The sequence below is a fragment of the Labeo rohita genome, chromosome 16 (assembly GCF_022985175.1).
Source record: "Labeo rohita strain BAU-BD-2019 chromosome 16, IGBB_LRoh.1.0, whole genome shotgun sequence".
Taxonomy (NCBI): Eukaryota; Metazoa; Chordata; class Actinopteri; order Cypriniformes; family Cyprinidae; genus Labeo; species Labeo rohita.
Window position 1 is genome coordinate 4,655,874 of NC_066884.1, and position 25,473 is coordinate 4,681,346.

At 35.8% G+C, this 25,473-nt stretch overlaps 1 protein-coding gene across 4 annotated transcripts in view; it reads left to right on the forward strand.

Annotated features, from left to right (window-relative positions):
- The window catches only part of csmd3a (CUB and Sushi multiple domains 3a), a 352,779-nt gene that overhangs the window by 46,251 nt on the left and 281,055 nt on the right, over positions 1 to 25,473 (forward strand). For all 4 annotated transcript variants that reach the window (XM_051131369.1, XM_051131372.1, XM_051131371.1 and 1 more), the window contains exons 3-4: positions 285 to 397; positions 15,801 to 15,995. In XM_051131369.1, the coding sequence (XP_050987326.1) occupies positions 285 to 397; positions 15,801 to 15,995 (308 nt within the window). The remainder of the gene's footprint in view (positions 1 to 284; positions 398 to 15,800; positions 15,996 to 25,473) is intronic.

Here is a 25,473-nt window from a genome sequence, read left to right on the forward strand (position 1 = left end):
GAATACAAAATTAGTAATAAAAAGAATCGATTGCATCAAAGTATTTTTTATATTATTCTAAAAAGAGGAAATGCAATTTTTTTCTATTCTTTGTTCTTTATTTTAATTTAAATGTACTTATTAATTCATTCATTTTATTGTAATTATTAATTTATTATTATTTTATTTATTTTTTTGCAAACACCTTTGATGTATTCTGGCAATGACAAATTGTAATGTTTATTTGCATGAGATACCTCACTATTTTCTGTCTGCATGAGTAATATTTCTCTCTTCTTGTACAGGTTGACAGGATTTCAGGTGCCAGCGCCTGTCACAAGCACCGGATCCATATTTTCCCTGCGTCTTACCAGCGACTTCGCTGTAAGCGCCCATGGATTTAAAATATATTATGAAGGTAAGGAACATAACACAGCCTTTAATTTTCTTTGCTATTTATCATGGGTTTTGAGTTCGGAGATGCAAATTGCACACTGTAGCGGTCAATTAAAAGTTTTTCATCACAGAAGTGTTTGACAGCAGGCAGTGGGCGTAAAGCTAGAGAAGTGAAAAGCAATGTATTCATTCCTTAATGCTCTAATAATAACTATTATTAAAGGGAACGAATTCTAGTTTTTCTTCCATAAGTCAAATTAGTTTTGGAAGACGATTTTTTCCACTTGGTCCTTAATCGTGTTTGCTGTTGTAGGATCTCTATATGTAAATGAACTCTGTTAGAATTGGCTCACATGCTCTTTCTTTGTAAAATAAGTAACAGTGCTTACCTTTGGGTTGCCAGGTCTGATTTTATGCCTCCCTGTCCTTCAAAAATTTTAGTTTAGTTTAAGCTGGAAAAAGTAAAACTGACAAGGAAAATGTTTAATGATGACTTTACTAAGTCTTGTCTGAAAATAGTTATATGAGTTCATTTGAGTAATTGTTTTGAAGTACGAGAATTATTAAGCTTTCAGAGTTTCAATACTCAGGACTGTTTGAGGAGCAAGAGTTGTCAGGGATTTGTTGAGTTGCTAAGGAAATTTTTGTTGGTTGTTCTGGATGATTGCTAATTCATTCTTCAGTTTGTTGAGTTGCTAGGGTGTTACTAAACTGTTGCTAGAGCATTTCAGATGGTTGCTAGGGTTTACAAATGATTGCTGGTTATTTTGAACGATTTTGAAAGCTGAGACTTTGGAATTTCTCCCGGTGCTCCCAATCCTGGCCATTTGCATGTGCAATAGGTTAGAATATACTCTCAAAATATTATACATTTTAATTTCGTAATTGCTATGAATTAATTCTCGTAATTTCAACTTTATTCTCAAAACATTTCAACTTTATTCTCGTAATTTTGACTTTATTCTGAAAATATTTTGACTTTATTCTCGAAACATTTAACTTTTTTCTTGAAACATTTTGACTTTATTCTCTAAATATTTAGACTTTATTCTTGTAGCTTGAACTTTATTCTCATAATTTCGATTTAATTCTTGAAATATTTTGACTTTATTATCGTAATATTTCAACTTTATTCTTGTAATTTCTACTTTATTTTTGAAACATTTCAACTTTATTCTAGCAATTTTGACTTTATTCTCAAAACATTTAGCATTTTTCTCGAAACATTTCGACTTTATTCTCGTAATTTCAATTTTATTCTCGTAATTTCAACTTTATTCTAGAAATATTTCGACTTTATTCCCCTAATATTTCGACTTTATTCTCATAATTTCTACTTTATTCTCGAAACATTTAGATTTTGTTCTTGTAATTTCGACTTTATTTTCGAAATATTACGACTTTAATCTCATAATCTTCATTTTTATTTTTAACGTGGCACTAAAACGTTGTCATAGTTGCTGGAGTGTTCCAAATTCTTTTTTTTTTTTTTTTGGTTTCATTGTTCTTTGTTCAGGCTGATTATTTTTGAGGGTGTTGTTAGGTGTTTGCTAGGGTGTTCTGTATAATTTTAAATTCATTATTCAGGCAGTTATTTTCCCTAGGATGTTGTTAGGCAGTTTCTAGGTAATTCTGATTGTTTTGTTAGTTCCTTGTTCAGGGTGTAGGTTGCTAGGGTGTTTCTAGGGAATTTTTGGTGGTTGCCAGGGTGTTGCAAATGATTGCAGTTCTTTGTTTAGGTTGTTAATTTGCTTGAGCATTGTTAGGTGGTTGCTAGGGTGACCTGTATGAATGCAAAGGCTGTTAATTCATTAGGGCATTGCCTAGTTGTTAGAAATTGTTGGTGGTTGCCAAGGTGTTGCTAGGCAGTTGCTAGAAAATTGTTGATGGTAACTAATGTGTTCTGGATTTTTAGTTCCTTGTTTAGGGTGTGGGTTGTTAGGGTGTTGCTAGGGATTAAGGTTTTCCTAATTCTTTGTTCAGGCTGTTAGTTTGTTATGGTGTTGCTTGGTCATTTTGGGTGGTGTCCTTGTTATCAACGATTACTAGTTCTTCGATCAGGCTAATAATTTGCTAGAACATTGCTAGGTGATTGCTAGGATGTTCTGTATGATTGTAAATTCATTGTTTAGGCTGTTGATTTGCCAGGGTGTTGCTAGGCATTTGCTAGGAAACTGTTGATGGTTGCTAGGGTGTTCTGGATTTTTAGTTCCTTGTTTAGGGTGTTGGTTGTTAGGGTGTTGCTAGGGATTTTTTGTGGTTGCTAGTGTGTACCAAATTCTTTGTTCAGGATGTTAGTGTGCTAGGGTGTAACTAGGTCATTTTGGTGGTTTTTATTAATTATTATTAGTTCTTTGTTCAGGCTCATAATTTGCTAGGGTGGTGTTAGGTGGTTGCTAAGGTGTTCTGTATGATTGTAAAATTATTGTTCAGGCCTTTAATTAGCTAGGATGTTGCTGGGTGGTTACTTGTGAATTGTTATTGATTTTTTGTAGTTGCTAGAGTGTACCAAATTCTTTGTTCAGGCTATTAGTTTGCTAGGGCGTTACTAGGTCTTTTTAGGTGGTTTTCTTTGTTCAGGCTGATAATTTGCTAGAGTGTTGTTAGGTGGTTGCTAGGGTGTTCTGTCTGATTACAAATTTATTGTTTAGGCTTTTAATTAGCTAGGATGGTATCGTGGGAAATACTGATTGCTTTGGAGTTGCTAGGAAATTGTTGATGGTTGCTAGGTTGTTCTGGATGATTTTTAGTTCTTTGTTCAGGGTGTGGGCTGTTAAGATGATTCTAGTGATTTTTGTGGTTGCTGAAGTGTTCCAAATGATTGCAAATTCTTTATTTAGGTTGATAATTTGCTAGGGTGTTCTTGGTGAATACTTGGGAGTTGTTACGCAGTTGCTAGGAAGATGCTGATAATTGATTTTTAGTTCTTTATTCAGGGTGTGGGTTGCTAGGGTGTCGCTAGGGAATTTTAGGTGGTTATTCATTGTTAGGTGGTTGCTAGGGTGATCTATATGAATGCAAATTCATTTGCCAGGCTGGTAATTCGTTAGGGCATTGCTTTGGGTGGTTGCTAGGGTGTTTCCAGTGATTGCTAGTTCATTATTTAGGCTGTTGTTAGCGAGGACATTGCTACGCAGATGCTAGGGTATTCCAAATGATTGCTACAGTATTGCCAGTGTGTTCTAGACGCTTGTTAGTTCAGGATGTGGGCTGATAGGAGACAGACATAAATAGATAGATAGTCAGATGGGCTGTCCAGCAGACAGATGGATGTTAAAATCATTCTGTGTTGCTTGAAGTCCGATTAGCTGGAAAGGTGCTGAGTTTGACGGATGTGTAGTTTTGAATTCTAAAAGTGAGAATGTGTCTCCACTGTGCATTAGACTGTATTTAAAAAAAAAAATAAATAAATAAAATCTAATTTTCTATTCTATGTACCCTTTAAGAAACGCTAATGCTGTCTGTCTCCGTTCAGCCTAGTTTTGTATCACTTATTTCAGCCCAGATAACTCAGTTCACCCAAAAGGGAATGTTTAATATCTGAGCAGATGTTGTGCTGCGCCATCAAGTTTATCAGCTTCTGGCCCTGATTGGTCGAGTTTGCAAGCGTCTGGGTCATCTACACCCTCAGTGACTGTCATTTCTCAACCAGTCGCCATCTTCCATCACTCTCTCCACCTGTTATCCTCCTGACCTGACCACAGCATGCCGTCCCATCTGCTCCATCTTTACAGTCTGAATTATTCAGTCCCATTGACCAGCCTGGGCATTGGCTCATGCTTTTGTGTTTAATGTGCTTCTGAATTTTATGGGTTTTGGAATATTAATCCTGCAGGTTATTGCTCTCCAGAGGGCTTGGGATTCCCACTGAATTCACAATGACTTTGTCTCATTGTCATTCATCTCCATAGATTGATGTACATAATTGAAAAATTTGAGTCTCTTTTAAAGTCTCATTTGGAGCATTTTTATGAAGAGATATGTTGCTAGGGTATTTTGTATGGTTGCTAGATGTCTCTGAGTCTGTTGACCACCATAATATTCTTGGGGGTCTACTGGTCCCAACATTAGTTTGGTTATTGCAAAGTCTAAACAGCCCATCTGGTCTCTGATTTTTGGCATGGTTTTGTAACAGAATTCTAGGAACATTTTTGGGTAGTTGCCAGGTGATTTCCACCAGGTCTCTATGAAATTCTTTGGGGTCTATGGGTGTCAGTATGGGTCAGTGAATAAAAAGAGCCCATCTGGTCTCTATAATTTGACATGTGTTTTAAGTACTTGCTAGTTTATTTTGGATGGTTTCTAGATGATTATTGCCAAAACTTGTAAAGTCTGTTGACCACCATAGACCACCATCTATTGGTCCCAACTAGTTTGGTTAATGAGTCCAAAGAGCCCACAAGGTCTCTAAGATTTTTGGCATGGTTTGTAGGGAGTTCTAGGTGGTTACTAAGGTATTTCGGATGGTTTTCGTGTGATTGCCTGTAAGTATCTATGAAATTCTTTGGGAACTAGAAGTCCCAACATGGGTCAAGGAGTGAAAAGAGCCCACCCTAGACTCTATGATGTTTTGAAGCAGTTTATAGGGTGTATAGTGTATAGGGAGTATTTTGGATGGTTGCTAGGTGAAGGTAGTGAGTGTAGATATTTTTGGGGGTTTGTGGGTCCTAACATAAATCCATTTTCTTATCTAGGTGGTTTTTAGGGTCTCCTAGGTGGTTGGTAGGGTATTTTGGGTTGTTGCTATGTGATTTTTGTCCTAACATAAATCCATTTTTGTCATGGTTTTTAGTGTCTTCTAGGTAAGGTATTTTGGATGATTGCTAGATAATTATTTCCAAGACTCTTTCTTGTAAAGTCATAACCATAACATTCTTGGGGGTCTGTTGGCCCCAAATAGTTTGGTTAATGAGTCCAATTCTGTTTGGTTTCTATGGTATTTTGGGTGGCTTCTAGGTGATTGTTCCCAAGTCTCTATGGAATTCTTCAAGGTCTATGGGTCCCAACATGGGTCACTGAATAAAAAGAGGCCACCCTGATATCTATAATGTTTTGGCATGGTTAGATAGTTGCTAGGTAAGTATTTGTAGGTGGTTGCTAGACTATTTTTGGATGGTTGCTAGGTGAGAGAAGTCTCTTTGATATTTTTGGGGGTTTATGAGTCCTAACATAAATCCATTTTCTTTACTAGGTGGTTTTTAGGGTCCTCTAGGTGTTTGGTGGGGTATTTTGGATGGTTGCTCAATGATTGTACCCAAATCTCTTTGATATTCTTGGGAGTTTTTGAGTCCTAACATTAATCCATTTTTGTCATGGTTTTTAGTGTTTTTTAGGTGGTTGGTAGGGTATTTTGGGTGGTTGCTAGACGATTATTGCCAAGACTCTTACTTGTAAAATCTGTTGATCACTATAACATTCTTGGGGGTCTGTTGGTTCCAACTAGTTTGGTAAATGAGTCTAAAGAACCCACAAGGTCTCTAGGATTTTTTTGGCATGGTCTGTAGGGTGTTTTAGGTTGCTAGGTGTTTGTTAGGATATTTTGCGTGGATTCCATGTGATTGCCCCCAATCGTCTATAAAATTCTTTGGGCTCTATGAGTGAAAAGAGCCCACCCTAGTCTTTACAATGTTTTGAAGCAGGGTGTTTTGAGTATTTTTGGATGGTTGCTAGGTGAGTGAAGTCTCTTTGATATTCTTTGGGGTTTATGAGTCCTAACTCAAATCCATTTTCTTTTTGCCATGGTTTTTAGGGTCTTCTTGGTGGTTGGTAGAGTATTTTCGAAGGCTGCTTGGAGATTGAACCCAAGTCTCATTTGGAATTCTTTGGAGTCTATGTGGGTTTATGAGTCCTAACATAGATCAGTTTTCTTTTTGGCATGGTTTAAGGGTCTTCTAGGTGGTTGGTAGGGTATTTTAAATGGTTTCTAGGAGATTGTACCTAAGTCTCTTTGATAATCTTGGGGGTTTATGGGTCCCAACATTGGTTAAAAAGTGTAAAGAACCCACCCTGGCCTCTATGATGTTTTGTCACGGGTTGCAGGGTAGTTGTTGGGGTATTTTGAATGGATTCTAGGTGATTGCTACCAAGTCTCTTTGATATCCTTGGGGTTTTATGAGTCAAAACATGGGTCAATGAGTCAGAAGAACCCAGACTTGTCTTTATGGTTATTTTAGTGCAGTTTGTAGGATGTCCACCAGTCAATCTGTTAAAGTCTCCATGAAATTATTTGGGGTCTGTGGGTCACAACATAAGTCGATTAGCAAAAAAAGATTTTTTTGTGTGTGTTTTTTTTTTGGCATGGTCTGTAGGTTGTTCTAGGTCATTGCTAGGGTATTTTGGGTTGATGTTAGGTAATTGCTCCCAAGTCTTTTGGGATATTCTTGGGGGTTTATGAGTTCCAACATGGGTCATGAGGTAGTTTTTAGGGTGTTTTGGTGTCCACCAGGTGAAATTGTTTGTTCGATCTATTAAAAAAAGCAAAAGCACACCTCTTGTCAACAAGCCTGGTGATTTCAGGTGTAATTTGTGTCCGTAGTGCAAACAGTGAGGGGTTAAGGGTTCTAAGTCTTAGCAAGCAGCAATAACAAGGGATTGGTTCGTGTCCAATGGTTTTAATGTGCTAGTGATTCAACATTTATGAGAGAGAGATGGACACACACAGGGGAAAAGAAATCTCATTTTGGTTCCTGTCAGTTTTCCGTCACGTCGGAACAACTGAAACCATGTTTGACAGTCAGTGCGTGCGCTTTGATTAATGTGTCTATCGCCATCCGGTACGAGTCAGCTTCTGAGTGTAGAGTTAGATGCAAAACCTCAACCTTTCTGTCTGCCCTTCAATTGAATGCCAATGACTCTGGAAATACCATATGTCACGATCAACATGCTAATGTTCGGTCATCACGACGTGCATTAACGTTCCTCCCTGCAGAGCCTCTAGCATCTAAATGCTAGGACGGGCCAAAACATTGATTCGGAAACATTTCCTGGGATGACTAAAGAGCGCTCGTTTATGGAAATGTGAGCAAAATGAAAACACAGCAGAAATGGCAGCACTCTTTGTCTTGTGTTGCAACCTTTGAAATTTGCTGTTCGTGGCCTATTATGTCGTAATGTCTCCCAAATACATTATGCTCTCTCGTGACCTGTGAAATCTGCCTGTCTTTGAGTTCCTGGTGGCCTCGTCCCTGTGGATCTGTTGAAGGTTTTTGGTGGTGTTTGCGAATTGCTTGTATGCAAAAACAGCTCAATAACTCTGAATGCACCACGACTCGTGACAGGCTCCCAGGGAAAGATTGCTGTGTGCTGAAGTGTGCTCAGCGTCGCAATATAGACGCTCTGACAAACTTCCATCATCTTCAAGGGCAGCAAAGTCATTAGATGTATAGAGGGATGAATGGCTCATCTCCTGGGATCAGCCTGTGGTAATTACCTCAGCGGTTTGCCCACTATGCTCTCAGCACTCAGTCCAGACGTACGAATGTATATCATTTTATCTGAAAATAGATATTAAAGGCGATCTGTGTAAATCTTAAAGCTCTAGTGGCACAGAATTGCAAAATAATAATTGATTTCAAACAGTTCAATCTCGCTGTCTGTTATTGGTCTGCCAGATAGATCCCAAGCTTGATTGGAAAAATGAAAAAAAGAAAAGAACAAATTCTATATATAAATTTGACTGTGAAAGTACCCACAATAGATTATTTAAAGCTATTTTGTGTAAATGAAAAAGCATCAAGTAGACATTACAAATTGCAGTTTTAGAAATAAAAATATTTTATTTGATTCAACATAGAATTTATTACACAAAAACATTTAGGCTGCCACGGCCTAACATAAACTATGGAACATAAAAGAAGATAATTTGAGAAACATCGCAGTATTTTTTCAAACGATGAAAGTCATTGTAAACCAAACCAGCTTTGTTACCAACAATCTTGTTACCAACAATTTGTTAATATTTTACATTCATTTGATTAATTTCAGGAATGAAGTAAATGGCTTTCTTTTTGAATGGGCCTTTGAATCACTGATTCACACGATTCGTTCAAAACGCGTATGCGTTCAGAAACTAAACACCGCTGTGTTGCTCAGAGACGTGCAACAATTCTGCTATGGCTTCAAAGATAATATGTTCTCTGCAAAATGGAGCAAAAACACATAATATTGTGTTTCAAATATAGCACAATACGAACTTCTTATTTACTGAACGGTTGTATAAAATCACATTTAAGCTCATGATATATCAGGACAAAATCAGCACTCGTGTCATATCTTGCTGCCCGTGTGATAGCACACGATATCTGCACATACAGGGGTATTTTTTGCACTAATATCTTAAATTTTAGAGCATAACTGCATTTATGGAGTTGTTGCCCTGCATCATTTTAGTCAACAGTTAACTATATGAAATGAAGTACAAGTCTTGGATTCAGGGCCAGTGCGTTAACTGTGTTAAAATATTTTAATCATGTTATTTTTTTCATAATTAATTAAGTTAATATGTTAAAATGACAGCCCTAATATATTCTAATTGTTTGTATATGTAATTAATTATTTTTAAATTATATATTAAAAATCACTTTCATTTAATCTTCTTTCCTTCTAAAGTATCCTATTTTGCCAGGAAATTCAATTCCAGATGTAAAATAGTAAATTGTTTCACTTTGACTTGTTTGGGTTTAAAATGACATTATTTTGCTTACATATAAATTCTCATATTCTCAAATAAAGAATAATTATTTAAAGTGAGTATTTTTTTTGTTGTTGTTTCCATTTAAATGTTCATATATCTATAAATGTGTTTGTTTCATACATTTCATATTAATTCTTTGAAATATAAAACATCTGACCTGTCAGCATCTGTCATCTTCTGACTTGTCATTATGAATTATTTGATTTTATTTCGCTCCAACCTTACATATATTTTTCAGCCAGATTTATCATCAGTCATTTCAAGTGGTTGTTGTTTTTTTTTAACTTGGTTACATTTCTTCAGTAGACTGAATGGTTATGGTTCACTGAATGGTTATGGTTACGAATAAAAGTGTTAAATGCTTCAAGTTTGAGGGAAGGCCACAAATAATGCTGGTTCTGTTTTCTCTTAGATGATTTGAGATAAAAGTGTCCTTATAGTGTTTCTGGTGGTCTTTTCACAGACACTTTGGGAGCTATTATGAACATCTCCAGCAAGCACAAGTGGGATCAAAATAGCAGCCATTTCTCATAATAAGAGAGCTGGGGGTCAGTCACGAGGGTCTCTCTCTGTTCAGTGGAATCTATCTGAGCTGTTTCTGATTGAAAGGAATATCCCTGGTTCAATACAAGTTAAGCTCTATTGGCAGCGTCTGTGACATGCTGTCGATTACCGCAGAAAATAATTTCAAATCATTCCCCAATTTTTGAAAACAACTGTGTTTACTACAATGCACTTATGTTTGAAGTCTATGTGCTAAAGCATTTAAAAGAAAGGGTTTAAATGCAGATTTGATCATTTTTTAATTTATTTGAATGTATATGTAAAGTCATCTTAAATGCTATTTTATCAGTTGGACTACTCTGGGTGGATTAACTTCTTGTTATTCATTATATCAGCACTTTGCAGATAATTACACCAGTTTGCTTTCGTCTCCCTGTGCATGAGAATTTACTAGCTTTACACAGTATTGTGAACTGAATGTAAATTCACACAAACAAGGTTAGTAAGTGACTTTATTTATTTATTTTTTGTTTGGTGCCACTTTATATTAGGTGTCTTTAACCACATGTTGAACTGCAAAACACATTTGCTGGAATAGGATCTGATTTGGTTACATTTTGGTTAGATTTAAAGGTGGGTAAGGTGTAATTACATTAGAAATTAATTACATAGGTAACTATAACGGGGCATTTTCAAATGTAAATGCGATGTAAAAACATGTATTTACACAGTGCATTGTATCAAATTTTGATAGTAACATTTATGAAGTGGGTCAAATTTTTGTCTTTTCTGTGCAAATTGACAGCATGTTGGATTCTGTCCGTAGAGCTAGTTGTACTGAATCTGGAACATTATTGGGTACATTGGCAGCAACAGACAGGCTAGTGCTTCCACAGTCCTGTAACTGTCAATCGAGATCACCCAACAACATTCATTATGACAGAGAGGTGTCGTGTGCCACGAGCAGTGGAGGTATAACCTGCTGTGAATGGGTATGACAGGCCACATGCCATGCTTATGCCATGTTTATGTTTGTATTTATTGTAGAAGCTGTCATGTTAAATAATGACAGGTAAAACAGCACACTCTCCTGCTGTGCTCCATAAATCAGATGCTTGTTGCAAAGGCCACCGCGGTGGATGTGAAGGTAAACACAGGAGGTTTGAGCAAACCAAATCTTAGCTGTTTCTTAGATAGTTATCTGTGGAGTGACACTTCAATGGCATGCAGTGACCGCCACATATCCGTGTGTAGCATTTCATCAAGCTGAAATGGTGTTTACAATCCATTTAACGTTCCTAATGTGACATCTCTGAGTGAAACAGGATATTCAATGATATAAAATGTAGGGAAGGACTTTATTTGGAATTCACTGGATTGTATAAAAGTGGTGTTAGATAGACAGATTGATTCTGAAATATCAATAAGTGTTTGTGGGTGTGTGTATAGTAAGAGATTTGAATATTATCTTTTTTGAATTGATTGTGATCTCATGTTCTATTGTAGTGGTTTTCAACTGGTGTGTTGCAGGTCTTTCTAAAGGGTCATCGACAGCGAAATGGGTTTATTATGGGAAAGCATTTCCCATATTAGTTGTTGTGTGTCCAATAATACAGTATTTTGGCACAAATTTATTAGTCACTAGGGAGAAGCCAGCCAAATTAGACCGATGCCAGCATGAACAGGTTGCTGGATATCCTCTCATCCTACGCAAAGTGAAAGAAAATATGACCCAGACTAGATTAAATATGAATATAGAACATGCAGCCATCAAAAGCCACTCGTGTTGATAGTTATATTGTTGATGTTCATATGTATATTGTTGGGCTTGTGCAATTCATGATAAATGGATGGATGGAGGACGGGATGGATTTAAGGATGAATGAAAGATTTACAAATGAATGGATGGATTAATAGATGAATTGATGAATGTTAGGTTGGATGGATTGATGAATGAATGAATGAATGATAGATTGTTGGATGGAAGGAGGAGCAGTATATTGTTGGATCAGTGCAATTTTTGATGAACTTATGGATGAATTATGTATTTATAGATGGATGATAGATTGTTGAATGGATTAATAGATGAGTGCGTGAATGATAGGTTGGATGGATTGATGGATAATATGATTGTTGGATGGATGGAGAAGCAGTATAATATAAGTTTTGATGGGTGAATGGATGAATAATAGATTGAATGATTTTTTGATGAATCAATGAATGATAGATTTGTGGATGGATGCATTACAGATTGGTAGATGGGTGGAGCAGTGTATTGTTGGGATGGATGGATGGATGGATGGATGGGTTTGATGGATGAATTTAGATGGATGGATGGATGGATGGAGCAGTGTATTGTTGGGCCTGTGCAGTTCATGATGGATGGATGAGTGACAGACTGATAGATGGACAGATGGATCAGTGTATTGTTGGGCCTTTGCAACTTAGGATGGATGGGTGATAGACTGATAGATTTATGGATGGATGATATTGTTGGATGGATGGAGGAGCAGTATAATGTTGGGTCTATGTAATTTTTGATTGATTGAAAGGATGATTTATAGATTGGTGGATGATTTATTGATGAATGGATGAATGATAAATTTGTGAATGGATGGATTATAGATTTGTGGATGGATGGAGAAGTGTATAGTTGGGCTTATACAATTAATGATGATAAATTGGATGGATGTATGGATGAGTGATGGATGGATGAATGGAGCAGTATATTGTTGGGCCTGTGCAATTCATGATGGATGGATGAAATATAGACTGATAGATGGACGGATGGATTAGTATATTGTTGGGCCTATGCAACTTAGGATGGATGGGTGATAGACTGATAGATTGATGGATGGATGGAGCAGTATATTGTTGGGCCTGTGCAATTTTTGATGGATGGATGAGTGATAGACTGATAGATGGACAGATGGATCAGTGTATTGTTGGGCCTGTGCAACTTAGGATGGATGGGTGATGGATGGATGATAGGATGGATGGATGGATGGATGGATGGATGGGTGGAAGAGAAGTATAATGTTGGATGTATGTAATTTTTGATGGATGAATGGATAAATAATGGATTGGTGGATGATTTATTGATGAATGGATGTATGATAGATTTTTGAATGGATGGATTATAGATTGGTAGATGATGGAGCAGTGTATTGTTGGCCTATGCAATTAATAATGATAGATTGATGGATGGATTTGATGGATGAATGATAGATTGGATGGATGGATGAATGGATGAAGGGGTTATGTATTGATGGACTGATTGATCAGTATATTGTTGGGCCTATGCAACTTAGGATGGATGGGTGATACACTGATAGATTGATGGATGGATGATAGGATTGTAGGATGGATGGAGGAGCAGTATAATGTTGGGTCTATGTAATTTTTGATCGATTGGTGGATGATTTATTGATAAATGGATGAATGATAGATTTGTGAATAGATGGATTATAGATTTGTGGATGGATGGATGAATGGATAATTGGAGCAGTTGGGCTTATGGAATTCATGATGATAGATTGGATGGATTTGATGGATATATGAATGAATGATAGATTGGATGGATGGATGGATGGATGGATGAATGGATGGAGCAGTGTATTGTTGAGCCTATGCAACTTGTGATGGATGGGTGATAGACTGATGGATAGATAGATAGATAGATAGATGAAAGTATGGATAGATAGACGGATAGGTGGATAGTTCAAGTTTGTACAACAAAAACTAGTGCTGAGTCTCTATGTGGTGTCCAGAGTAAAATCAACCTTGTAAAACAAAACCAGTTCAACAGAACTGCTGCTGTATTTCACATCAGTAGGCTTTGTATTTCCACAAATCACAACTCCTGAGTAGCAATTACATGGAATGGTCTCTTTCCAAAAGTAATTTCCAACTCCAAATGTCGCACTCCACCAGTGTCCTGCCCATCAGTCAGAGCGGCAGTAGCACAATCAAACGGACGCTTTTGTCATGTCTCTGTTTGTATTAGAGTTTTTTTTAAGACTGCTGAGGGACCAGGTTTGTAATTGCTTCTTTGGTACAGGGGGAGAAAAATAAATAATCCTCTCTCAAAGGTAATACTTCAACACTTTCTGTACTAAGCCTGATTCATTTCCACTCCGGGCCATTTATTTGACTGCCATAATATAGAAAGCCACGGAGTCCAACCTGTCGTAATGAACAGGAAATGCCTCCATTACCCCAGTTCATGGGCGTAAAGCTCAGTGGGACTATATTCGAGCGGAGATGAGCTGACAGATGGGCCGTGTTCCTATGTAGAGAGTCACACTGGAAAACATAGACAGAGAGTGAGCGATGATAGTCGCAAGCAGAAACTAGCTTTAGTTTAAGCAACAAAGCTCTCGATTCCAAACCGAATGGAAAACGTGTTCATGCAAAGCATTGGTGTGAAAGTGCATGATCTGTTGTTAAAGGTAGATTAAGTAAAGTAGGATCTGTCTCATTGAGTGACATAGAGATAATGCTTTCGCTGGTGTGAAGTGACGTGGTTTTAAGACGCTTTAAGCATAAGACTTTAGAGCACAAATTGAGATGAAATTAATGGTTCACTGACTGTGTACCAGGGAGCAAATGCACTGCCATATCATTCTATCTGCTAAACGGCGTCTATAAATCACCTGCTCAAGTTGTAATTTTGCACGTCTGCTGGTTTTAGAGGGTCACTTTTTAAACTTGTATAATTCTAATGCAGAAGCACATTAGCGAAATGCATTAAAGTGCATTATACTTTCTAATGTAGAACTATAAGGACCTTTAAAAGACTTTTGTTGTGTTCTTCACATGCTGTGCAGATGCATTTACATGCATTTTCTTTTTAGATGACATGCTAAATTCTTCAGTTTATGGTGCCATTTCCTAAAATGCAGGCACAAAATGTTCTTTTCTGTGGTGACAGAAATCAAAATACAGCAGCTTAGAGTTCATGTCATTTCACAACGAGGCGTTTGTGTGGATGTATCAGTGTTTGTAGCACAAAAAAGGACAAGTCTGTTATGAACAATTCTTTGCTTTGTACTGCTGATATATTCTGTTATTAATTCTGCTAATTCTTTTGTTCAGCAAGGACCCAATAAATTGATCTAAAGTGTTAGTAAAGACATTTATAATGTCTTTAAATACAAAGATTTCCATTTCAAATAAAAGCTTTTGAACTTTCTATTCATCAAAGACAATGGTTTCCACACAAATACAAAGAAACGAAACTGTTTTCAAAATTGATAATAAACAATGTTTCTTAAGCAGCAAATCAGCCTATTAGAATGATTTCAGAAGGATAATGTGACACTGAGGCCTGAAGTAATGATGCTGAAAATTCAGCTTTGATCACAGGAATAAATTACATTTTAAATAGAAAACTCATTTGTAATAATTTTTCACATTATTCCTATTTATACTGCATTTTTTATCAAATAAATGCAGTCTTCGTGAGCATTAAAGATGTGTTTAAAAAAAACATTAAACGGAACTGTTTATAAAACTTAAAAAACATTTTGTGTATTTTAGTACACAAAATACTTGACATACTATAACAGACAGTATACACTGACATATTTATTGTTCTGTTTTTTATTCCATTTTATTGTATTTATAAAATTACAAATAACTTTATTTTGCATTCTTTGAAATTTTAGAATGCAGAATACAGCATATACCGTTGTACCAGGTGCTACTTATAGTAACTAGTTCATGATCATCACAACTGATGATCATCTGATTGTCATAAATATCAGTCTGAAACGGGCAGTGCAGTGTGTCTGAAGTCGACTGAGGATTGAAATGGAATTTCATGATGGTGGCAGGTGCTCAGAGCGGATATGTGCTGGTATAAATCAAAGATAAGCGAGCTTAACATATCATATCCAGACATGTGTCCCTGAGGATTAGAAATGTGTCAAAGCAGGAATATTAGTCTGACGTCAGATCTGTGAGAAATAAGTACAGTCGACTGCATTCTTTTTTTTAATAGATAACTATCTTTTTTATTGTAGTAGGATGTGGCCTTTTTGTTTCTTGCACAAATTCATTTTTTATTCATTGTTTTCATTATTTTTTGATGAATACATGCTTTGCAACTTGCTAATTGGCTTGCTATAACCAGCAGAAATCAGCAATGCGTTAAGAATAAAATTGTGCTCATCAACTGGCCCTTTACTACGTCTGAATTTGGCATCTTCTCTTTGTATCTCCTCAGAACTACAAAGCAGCTCTTGTGGGAATCCAGGAGTTCCTGCCAAAGGAATCCTAAACGGAACGAGCTTCAATGTGGGAGACAGAATCCGGTACCACTGTGTGGCTGGATATACCCTGGACGGCCACGCACAGCTGACCTGTGTCACCAGCACGTCTAATGTAGCGGTGTGGGATTTTCCTATTCCCATCTGCAGAGGTAGGAAGTGACGGATAGACGCTTGGGGAAACTGCACTAAGAAGCTCATTTTCATTTTCTGGATGCTTGGGTTTTTGAGGCTGAGCTGTTATTATTAAAAGGAGGCCTTTTCTGCTTTTGCAGAGCATCACAGGGCATTAATGCATTTGGACACACTTAAAATGTCTGAATGTCATTGCATTAGATGATAAAATATCAAAGCAATTGGTTTCTGGAAACAAATGGTGCACAAGCTCTTTTTTTTAAATGACATTATCCAACTAGTGCTAAGCAATACAGCTAAAACAACGTTGATATATTTCAGCCCTGTCATGATATGCAATATATATCTCAATAATTATGTATATTCTCTAAAAAGAAAGGATTTTTTTCAATCAGGACCAAAGTTTCAACAAACAGCCATATTTGACAAGTAGATTCAAAAAGGACATGTTTTTGTCTAATTTTTCATGTTCATGGTCAAATGACTGGCCTTTTTATCATTGCTTGTAAATCTGTAATTATGCTCTATTATCACTAAATTTTGGATTCAGTCTTTGTCATCTTGTCATCATTTCTTTTTGGAACTGGCTGATTGTAAGCCTCATTGATCTTAGCTCATGCAACTCAATTTTTGAGTACAAAAAGCAACATTTGTGGATATTATTGGCAATGTTTACTCAAAAACGAAGGTGCGCATGTTCAGATCACTGAGGCCTATGATCAATATGCTCCAAAAAGAAATGCAAAACCTGTGCTAAAAGAACACAAGTTGATGAAAAGATTTAACTAATAATATGCCATAACAGGAAATAATATGGCATAACAGGAAATATATAATTTATATTTTTCTTGTAGGCCTGTCATTTTTAACTAGGAAGATGACAACAAATAAACATTTTTGGGGAGTTGTTATATCCTGAATGAGCAAAAACAATAAGTTTTAATCCAATGCAATAAGACTAACTATGATTTTGGGGGAAAATCCTCTCACACAAATGAGATTTTTTTCATTACATTATTTTTTAATGAATAATTTTGTTTTAGGTCCATAAATATACCTAATAGTAGACAGCAGCTTATCATGTGTTAAAAAAAAAAAAATAAAAAAAAAATAAAAAAAAAAACATTGAATCAGAGTTTTAAAATAACTTTTTGTATCACAGTTTGAACACAAAACCAGTCATAATGGTCAATTTTAATGAAATTGAGATTTATATATCAATTATCAATATATATAAATATTGAGAAAATGCCTTTAAGGTTGTCCAAATGAAGTTCTTAGCAATGCATATTACTAATCAAAAATAAAGTTTTAATATTTACGATAGGAAATTTACAAAATACCTTCATGGAACATAATCTACTTCATATCCTAATGGTTTTTGGCATAAAAGAAAAATTTGATCTACACAATGTATTGTTGGCTATTGCTACATATATTCCCAATGCTACTTTAGACTGGTTTTGTGGTCCAGGGTCACATTTATACATCTCTCCCTTTTATAAATTATATCTAAATCATCACAAATATATTGGATATGCAGTCTAACCCAATAACTAGCTAGTGTTTAGATTATTTCACGCAGGTGTCACGCAGGAGGAACCAGAGGTGAAATTCATCACATAAACTATGAATATGTTCCACTACTGTTTGAAAACCAACTAATTTTGAACCGCATTTCTTTGTGACAAACTGAACTGCATTCAGTTTTATAATTTAAAATCTAATAAATGCCTTTTGATTTTTTTTTCTTATAATTTAATTCTTTAAAATTCCACTTGCTGTGATATTTTGTTATTCAGTGCATTGGCATTCAGATATTTTAAAGTGTGGCTTGAGTGTCCAAGTACTTCTCGAGGCCACAGATTCTTTTGTAAGCAGCATGTTGGCTCAAAAATGAATCCAGGTACTTTGCTGTAAGCCTACAGTACTCTGGCTTTGGCTTTGATATATGCAGCTTTTATATTATTCTGTTTTGTTGAATTTCAAATGAACATTGTTTTTTAACTTGTATTGTGCTTAAAATTCTCTCTGCCTCTCATTTGTCTTTCTGGGATTGCTTTAGATATGGTGATTTATGAAGTGTTCTGCAGCGCCTGCTGTAAAATCCTGCAGTTCTTTTGCATTAGCCTTCTTTTGCATGGCGCAATCAAACGTGAGTCGCCCCAGCGGGAAAAGCCTGCGTGTGAAATCCGAAATACGGTTAATAATTTAGGTGTTGCTTTAATTATCAGCGTGAGAAACTTTGATGTGCGCTCAGGTATTGTGGGTGGCATTTTACATTTTGGAATATGATGCATGATTGAACTGAATAAAGATAAAATATGCTATATCCCCAGGATATGTGAGAAATGAGTACTGCTATATTATTTGCTTAATGAAAGATGAACAGGGCTCAAAACATATCGATGAAAGGTACTTTTTGGTGTAGAAAAGGCCTCATTAAGAACAGCGTTTAAACCAGCAAACATGTTTGATGTATTATAGCCTCTCATCTTCTTATTAGTTTTGCTTCAGCAGCTTCTCCTTGGCTGAATGAAGACAGAAACAGTATTTGTGACTCACCATTTAGGTTATGAAATTCTGTCTAATTGGGTTCGAAGTCTGTGTCGTCAAACTATTTCAACTCTTTGATTTGAGTAAACTCAGAAGTTGCTAACGCAGATAACAGTTTATTTCGTTCCTAGTTGAGTTCTGCAATGGTTGTCAGTGGGGTTTTTAGGATTCCTCGATTCAATTAGAGTACTTAATTATTAAAAAATCCTCGACTGCATTTTGTCTGTGTCGAGTAAACGGCAAAATACTGGAAGTGTCGCATTCCAAAGATGATCATTCCAAAATCCATTTAAAAATCGTAATAAAGTAAGTATGCTACGATTCAATTCAACAATTATATGCGGAGCAGGTTTAATCTGTGTGTTAATTATTTAAATGGATGTAGATTACACATGACAGAGCGTTCACAGTAAATGCTGCTCCACACAAACATCTCTGCATGTTGCTCTGAGTTTGGATTTATTATACTGTTCATCTGGGAATGCAACATGTGCCATTTCATCATATTTGTAAGCCTATGCAAACACAGGAGAATACATCATTATCTTTCTCAATATGCTAACTGTTTGTTGCGATTTCAAAATAAAAGCTCATACTGAAGAAATTACTGTGGCTGTAGAATTTCTGTCGTGAAGAAATGTCCAAAAATTAAAAATTAAATAATTAAATGTTGTTTAGTCAACATTAAACAAGAATTAGATAAAAGCAGGCATTCAATATAATGCATAAAGTAGATACATATTATAATATTAATATTTCTTAAATATATAAATGAATGTGTTTGTATTTATATATACATAATAATAACACACAGCACACACACATATATTAGGCAAACTCAAACCTTTATTTTGTATCCGATTATTCATGATTAATCATTTGACAGCCCTAATATATTTAAGTAATTTTAAAGGTTATTGTTTGCTTAGGTCTATTTTTATTACCACACACACACACACACACACAAATCAATTACAGTTATCCAATTACTCGATTAATCATCAGAATATTTGACCGATTACTCAGTGACCGAAATAATCATTAATTAATGGTTAAAAGGTGGTAATAGGCTCATTTCAAGTTGGAGATGAAAGGTGATTAGATTGGTTAGTGAGTGAGTCATGTGAGCTGATTCGGTGAACAAGTGAGTAGTGACTAATTTGGTCAAGTGTTTGGAATGATGACTCCTGTGTCTGATTCAGATGGTTCTGACAATCGGTTTTACTGCTTAAAAAGCAGTCCTCCACCAGTCTAATGATTCTTTGTTAAATTATTATATTCTTTATGCATGAAGAATAGATTAATTTAGAAAAGAATCATTAGAATCATTCGCTCTGTAGCGGACAGTATGTTTTAGCAAATTTCTCTGAGACCAAACATGTCAAAATTTTAAGTCTGGATGTCCTTTAAAGAGGACATCTGGGCTTTTCAGACATACTAAATGTTTCGAGGTTTGACCAAGTTTTTTCATTTAACAAGTCTTAATTTTCCTAGTCCTGATGTCCTCTACATCATAAAATATACGTAAAATATTTTTTTCTAAAATTTTCCCCCATTTGTTTCTGCTACAAACAATGTAATGACATAAAAAATCACAAATTAACTAACCAACTCACCATCCAAGCTGCTATTTTCAGCTGGGATAGTAGCTCCCTGTCATACTCCAATCATGATTAGCATGCTAGCTTCATCAGAGAGACTAAATGGATGTCTTTTCAGACGTTTAATTAATGTTTTATCAAATGCAACACATGGAAATTGGTCGGACGTTTATGTGATTCATCCAGAAGTGATTCCGGATGATTCACAAGAGAGAATAACTACTGCCAGCTCTGTCTTTGAGTCTCATTCAGCGAAACGAAGAACTCGTGGCCTTGTTGCTACAGCCAAATCAGTCAAACCGGGGATGAATCTGTATTACACATTTTCTGACCCCGGGCTTTTTAGCACATGCTTTTTCATCTTTGAGCAAGGGAAACTGATCTTCTTTGATGATGATATTTAAGCCTGGAGGCTTGCCCCTTCTCACACCCCCTCTGGATGTCGTTAAAGCTAACTATATTGCCGCTGAATGCAAAGAAAAGGGAGAGATGCCGCTTGAATGAGAGTCAGGTCTTATGCCGTGGATGGTTGCGTTGCGTTTATGCCAGCTGAGAGGAAGGCCCGTGATAAATTCAGCTCTCGGTAGGCCACACTGTTCCAAGAGTATTAGACCTGTTGGCCGTGTGCATTTCAGAAAATTCTTGGTTTTTGCTCTAATGCATTTCACTTTGTGAGAGAATTTTAATAGAGAGCATATCAACCTTGTTTTTAGTGTGAGAGTAGCCACAGCTCTTGATGACTTGAATGTGCAAAGCGTCTGGTGCCATTTGCTTCCAGCTATTTTACCTGTCTGTTTTGCCGCTTGATATTGCAAACTGGTATTATCATATTATTTTCATTTTTTAGCGTAAGCATAACACATTGGTTGGTAGCGCAGAACCAGCTAACAATAATATAAAAAAGAAAGTTTGCAAGTGTTAATGTTTTAAAAATATTTGTTCTTGGTTATGAGAGTGTTAGAGAAAACATTAATGAATGATCAGTGTTATCATTTTATAAATATGATGGGAATGTTACTTTTGAAACATCTGAAACAAGTCCATAGCTAACAAAGAAACATTCTCAGAACTTTGAGTAACATTCTGGCAAGGTTCTCTCAAAGTTATGAACAAACATTGTTCTATAAATGTAAACAGAAAATATTTTTGCAACACCAGTGAAATGTCTGGCGCTAAAACACATGTTCAATATGTGACTGTGGCACATTTTTATTACGCTGGTACAGGCATGTATTGTTGGGTTTTATATTACGGTGCTTGATGTAAGTATTGCGGCTGTTCAGAGTTGAAATATCCAGGTAGTGTCGCTAAAGGTTGATGCTCTATGTGTTGGAAATATCCTCTACTCCAAACCCAACCCTAAACCTACCCGGTAGTGTTAACAAATGCAAAAGTGGTATAAAAACGCATTTGTTGATGCAGCCGTGCTATTTTAACTTCCTTATGCATGTCGGAGCTGTTTTGTCGAACCGTAGTTTTACAGGGTGCATCGCTGTATTGCAGGAGCTATTGAGCAAACCTACTGAATTAGAAGACTCGTCCATATAAAGCTATATATGTGATGAAAACGTTCAAAAGTATAAGTTTTCAAATATCGCTGGATATTAAAGTTGTTTTAAAGTCATAACATATATTCTGCAGGTAATTGTGTGCAAATTAGGCTTTATTAATCAGAACTCTGTACCTGTAAATCATACCTTGTGTGAAAAGGAATAGTAGTTGTCGGAGTTTTACTGCCTCTAGTGTTCATTTCAACTGGAAACTGCAGTGATTCGTACATATAGGTACATTTTTTCAGTTTTGCAGAAATGTATATAGAGGCACGTATTTCCAGTGAGAGCCTATGTTGCTAACAGGACAGTTATCTGATCTTTACTAATGTTTTAAAACACAAAAATGTTACATTGTTCAAACGTTTCATTTCTATAATATTTAGTTAAAAACGTTTAGAATGTTTAGAATGTTTCAGAATGTTCAGAGATTCATTCAGAAGTAATGTACTGTAATGCAATGTTTAGAAAATTCTAAAATGGAATGTACCTTCATTCATAACTTAATAGGAATGTTATCAAAATATTTTTATAACATTAAAAAACATTCACTTCCACTAAAATGTTTCAGAAAGATTTTCCATCAATGTTATATAAGTAAAAAAAGAAAAACTTTTTTGATAATGTTATTAACTTTGAACAAACTTTCTATTAATGTTACTGGAACACATTTGTTCATTTGGAATGTTAGTTGCTGTGAACATTCCGGAAATGTTGTGAATAGTTTTCCCATTTACTGCACTTGCCATTCTAGTTTAAAGGGATAGTTCACCCAAAAACTCACCCTTGTGTCGTTCCAAACCCATACGACCTTTGTTAATCTTCGGAACCCAAATGAAGATATTTTTGGTGAAATCCAAGAGCTTTCTGACCCTGCTTAGACAGCAATGCAACTTCCATGTTCAAGGCCCAGAAATGTAGTAAGGACATTGTTAAAATAGTCCAAATGACATCAGTGGTTCAGCTTTTTGTGTGCAAAGAAAAGAAAAATAACAAATTTATTCAACAATTTCTTCTCTTCCGTGCCATTCTTCAACACTTGTTCATGTGACACATGACTCAAGAGAAGAAATGGTTGAATAAAGTCATTATCTATGCTTTCTTTGCACACAAAAAGTATTCTCCTAATTTGTGTTCGAAAGATGAACGAAAGTCTTGGGTTTGGAACAACATGGGAGTGAGTAATTAATGACAGAATTTTCATTTTTGGGTGAACTGTCTCTTTAAATAGCTTACTGCCACATTGCAAAATAAGGTGGATGTAAAACTAAGTCTGCGGTAGCAACGCTTCTCTGTCTTCCTCCGGGTTCTTCGGCCACTCTCAGAGAGGAGCAGGACCCTCAGAACGGGCAGATGGTCTTTTGATCCCATTTCCTCAGAGAAACTGCCCATTCTCATGATGTAGGCGTTCATCCAAGAGTCCCCAGCAGCCCTCTTCGGCACACTTGAATGGCAGATATCTCCGAATCCAGATGGAACGACCTAGATCGAGGGGACACACTCTCAAAGGCGTTGAAATTCTTGCCATGCTAGCAGTTTCTGTCGTTTGACTGGTTGTCGGACACATGTTTTCAGTAACTGTGTCGTCTGTCCATATCAACTCTGTGAGGAGAATTTCTGCGGGAGGAGCTCTGAATGCTCTTTCTGACAGCTTAAACCCCTGCAGAACATGTTGAGATGTTTGCCTCGCTGTGACAGTTTAGTGTCTTGCATGGCAAAGCGAGCTTATCTTATCTCTGCTTACCTCCTTGCTCATTTAGCAGCCAGCTCCAAAACTGAGTACATCAAACCCATTTTCACAGAGTAGCTGTTTGTCTCTGAGCAATATCCCAACCATGAATGTTGAAATCCAGCATAAAAATGTAATGTATAGTGGAAAGCACATTATCATTTCAAAGGCTCCTGAATTCAGGACCCACAGGCTGCCAGTCCCAACGCCTGCACCAAAGTTCATGAAAAAACAGCTTTTATGGATCTAGTAGTGGTGCTTGTTTAAGACTTTTGCTTTTAAGTCTGGCCTTAAAATTTCATGGAATGTCAATAAAATACCATTATATAATGTTATAAATGGCCATATATAGAATATATTATTTAATAAAATATATTACAATATGTATGACTGATGATGTTTGTCATGATATATACAGTACAAAGCATTTTCAAGCAGCAAAACAATTAAAGTGCAATGCATTAGAATGTGTTTTGTTTAATTTTTTGATCGTACTACCATACATTTTTTTACCATGATTTAGACTGCTAAAATGACATTTAGTGTAACATATGCTAAAAATACATATATTTAAAAACATCTATTCAGAAGTGTTGGGGAAAGTTCTTTTTAAAAGTAATGCATTACAATATTCCATTACTCCATAAAAAAGTAGCTAAATGCATTACTTAGTTACTTTTTATGGAAAGTAATGCATTACATTACTTTTTGTTCTACTTTTTGTCAACCCAGTTGGGCTCGCTTATTTATTTTCAATAACAAAAACCCCCCAAAAATATTTTTGAGAACTGTAAAGACCCATGCACACCAAAAGTGAAATGAATAAGCCTCCAGCTGAAGTAAATGTCTCCGCGCTGACTTCCAACTTCTCTCAACATGGGCGCAGGAGAGGCGTCAGTCAATAAATGGGAAAACAAAGTGACTTGCATTATTTATTTGAAAAAGTAACTAGTAAAAAGTCAACTTTTATTTTGTATGCGATTAATCGTTTGACAGCCCTAATTAAAATACATTAAAAGACTACTTAAGGATTATTATTTTATGTCTTTACCAATCTTTGTCACTATCCTTCAAACCACAACATTATACCCATTTGACAGCAAGAAGTTTTTAAGCGTTTAAAATGTACTATTTTGTACTACATGTAATATTTTATTTATAAATTCAGATATTTTAACAGGTAGGAAAATATATCATATGTGATCTTATAACACAAAATCATTATCCACAATCTGAGATCCGTGATCTTCCTAATTTTGAGCCTATGACTTATCTGTTTGAACAATTTAAGAAATGGTATTGCATTAAACAATCAAAATGTGTGGAAGCATATTGGTAGCAAAATTCCTTTTGAAATGTAATATGTAAAATGCCAGTGCAATATGTAAAATGGCAATGTATTTCTGTACATTTTCCCATACCATATGTGCAACATTTAGTGCAAAAAGAAAATTCCATTATATAATTTACACTTGCCATTTCCTGTACCAGATTTAATATGTAAATTAAAACCATATGTTAATGCTTTATAAGTTGCAAAATTAATATGAAAATGTACTACAAAAAATCGATCAGATAAGTTTAACATGTATTTTCATTTTGCACTAAATGTTGCACATATGTATGGGAAAACGTAAATGTAAATACAGAAATACATTGGCATTTTGCATATTACATTTTAAAATGAATTTTGCTACCCATATGCTTCCATAAATATGGATCTTTTTTTTTTAATGTTTTAGCAATAGCAATAAGAGTAAATCCGGGTTGTGCACCGTTTGAGCTGAACACCAGAACTGAGAATGGCTTCTTTTTATGGAGGTATTGAACCAAAATGAAACCGATTCTTTTGCACAACCATCCTGTAAAATATCATGCAGCACAATCAAGCTCAATTATTGTGATCTGCTTGAATCCATGTTTGCACAAGAGGCTCTAAACAAGTCATTTTGGTTCCCACCTGAATATACTGTGCCTCATTTTGAGTGTATGAGAGTAGCATGAGCTCTATTTGTGTTGGAAAAATCATTGGTTGTTTTTCTTTTTGGACATGAGGTTT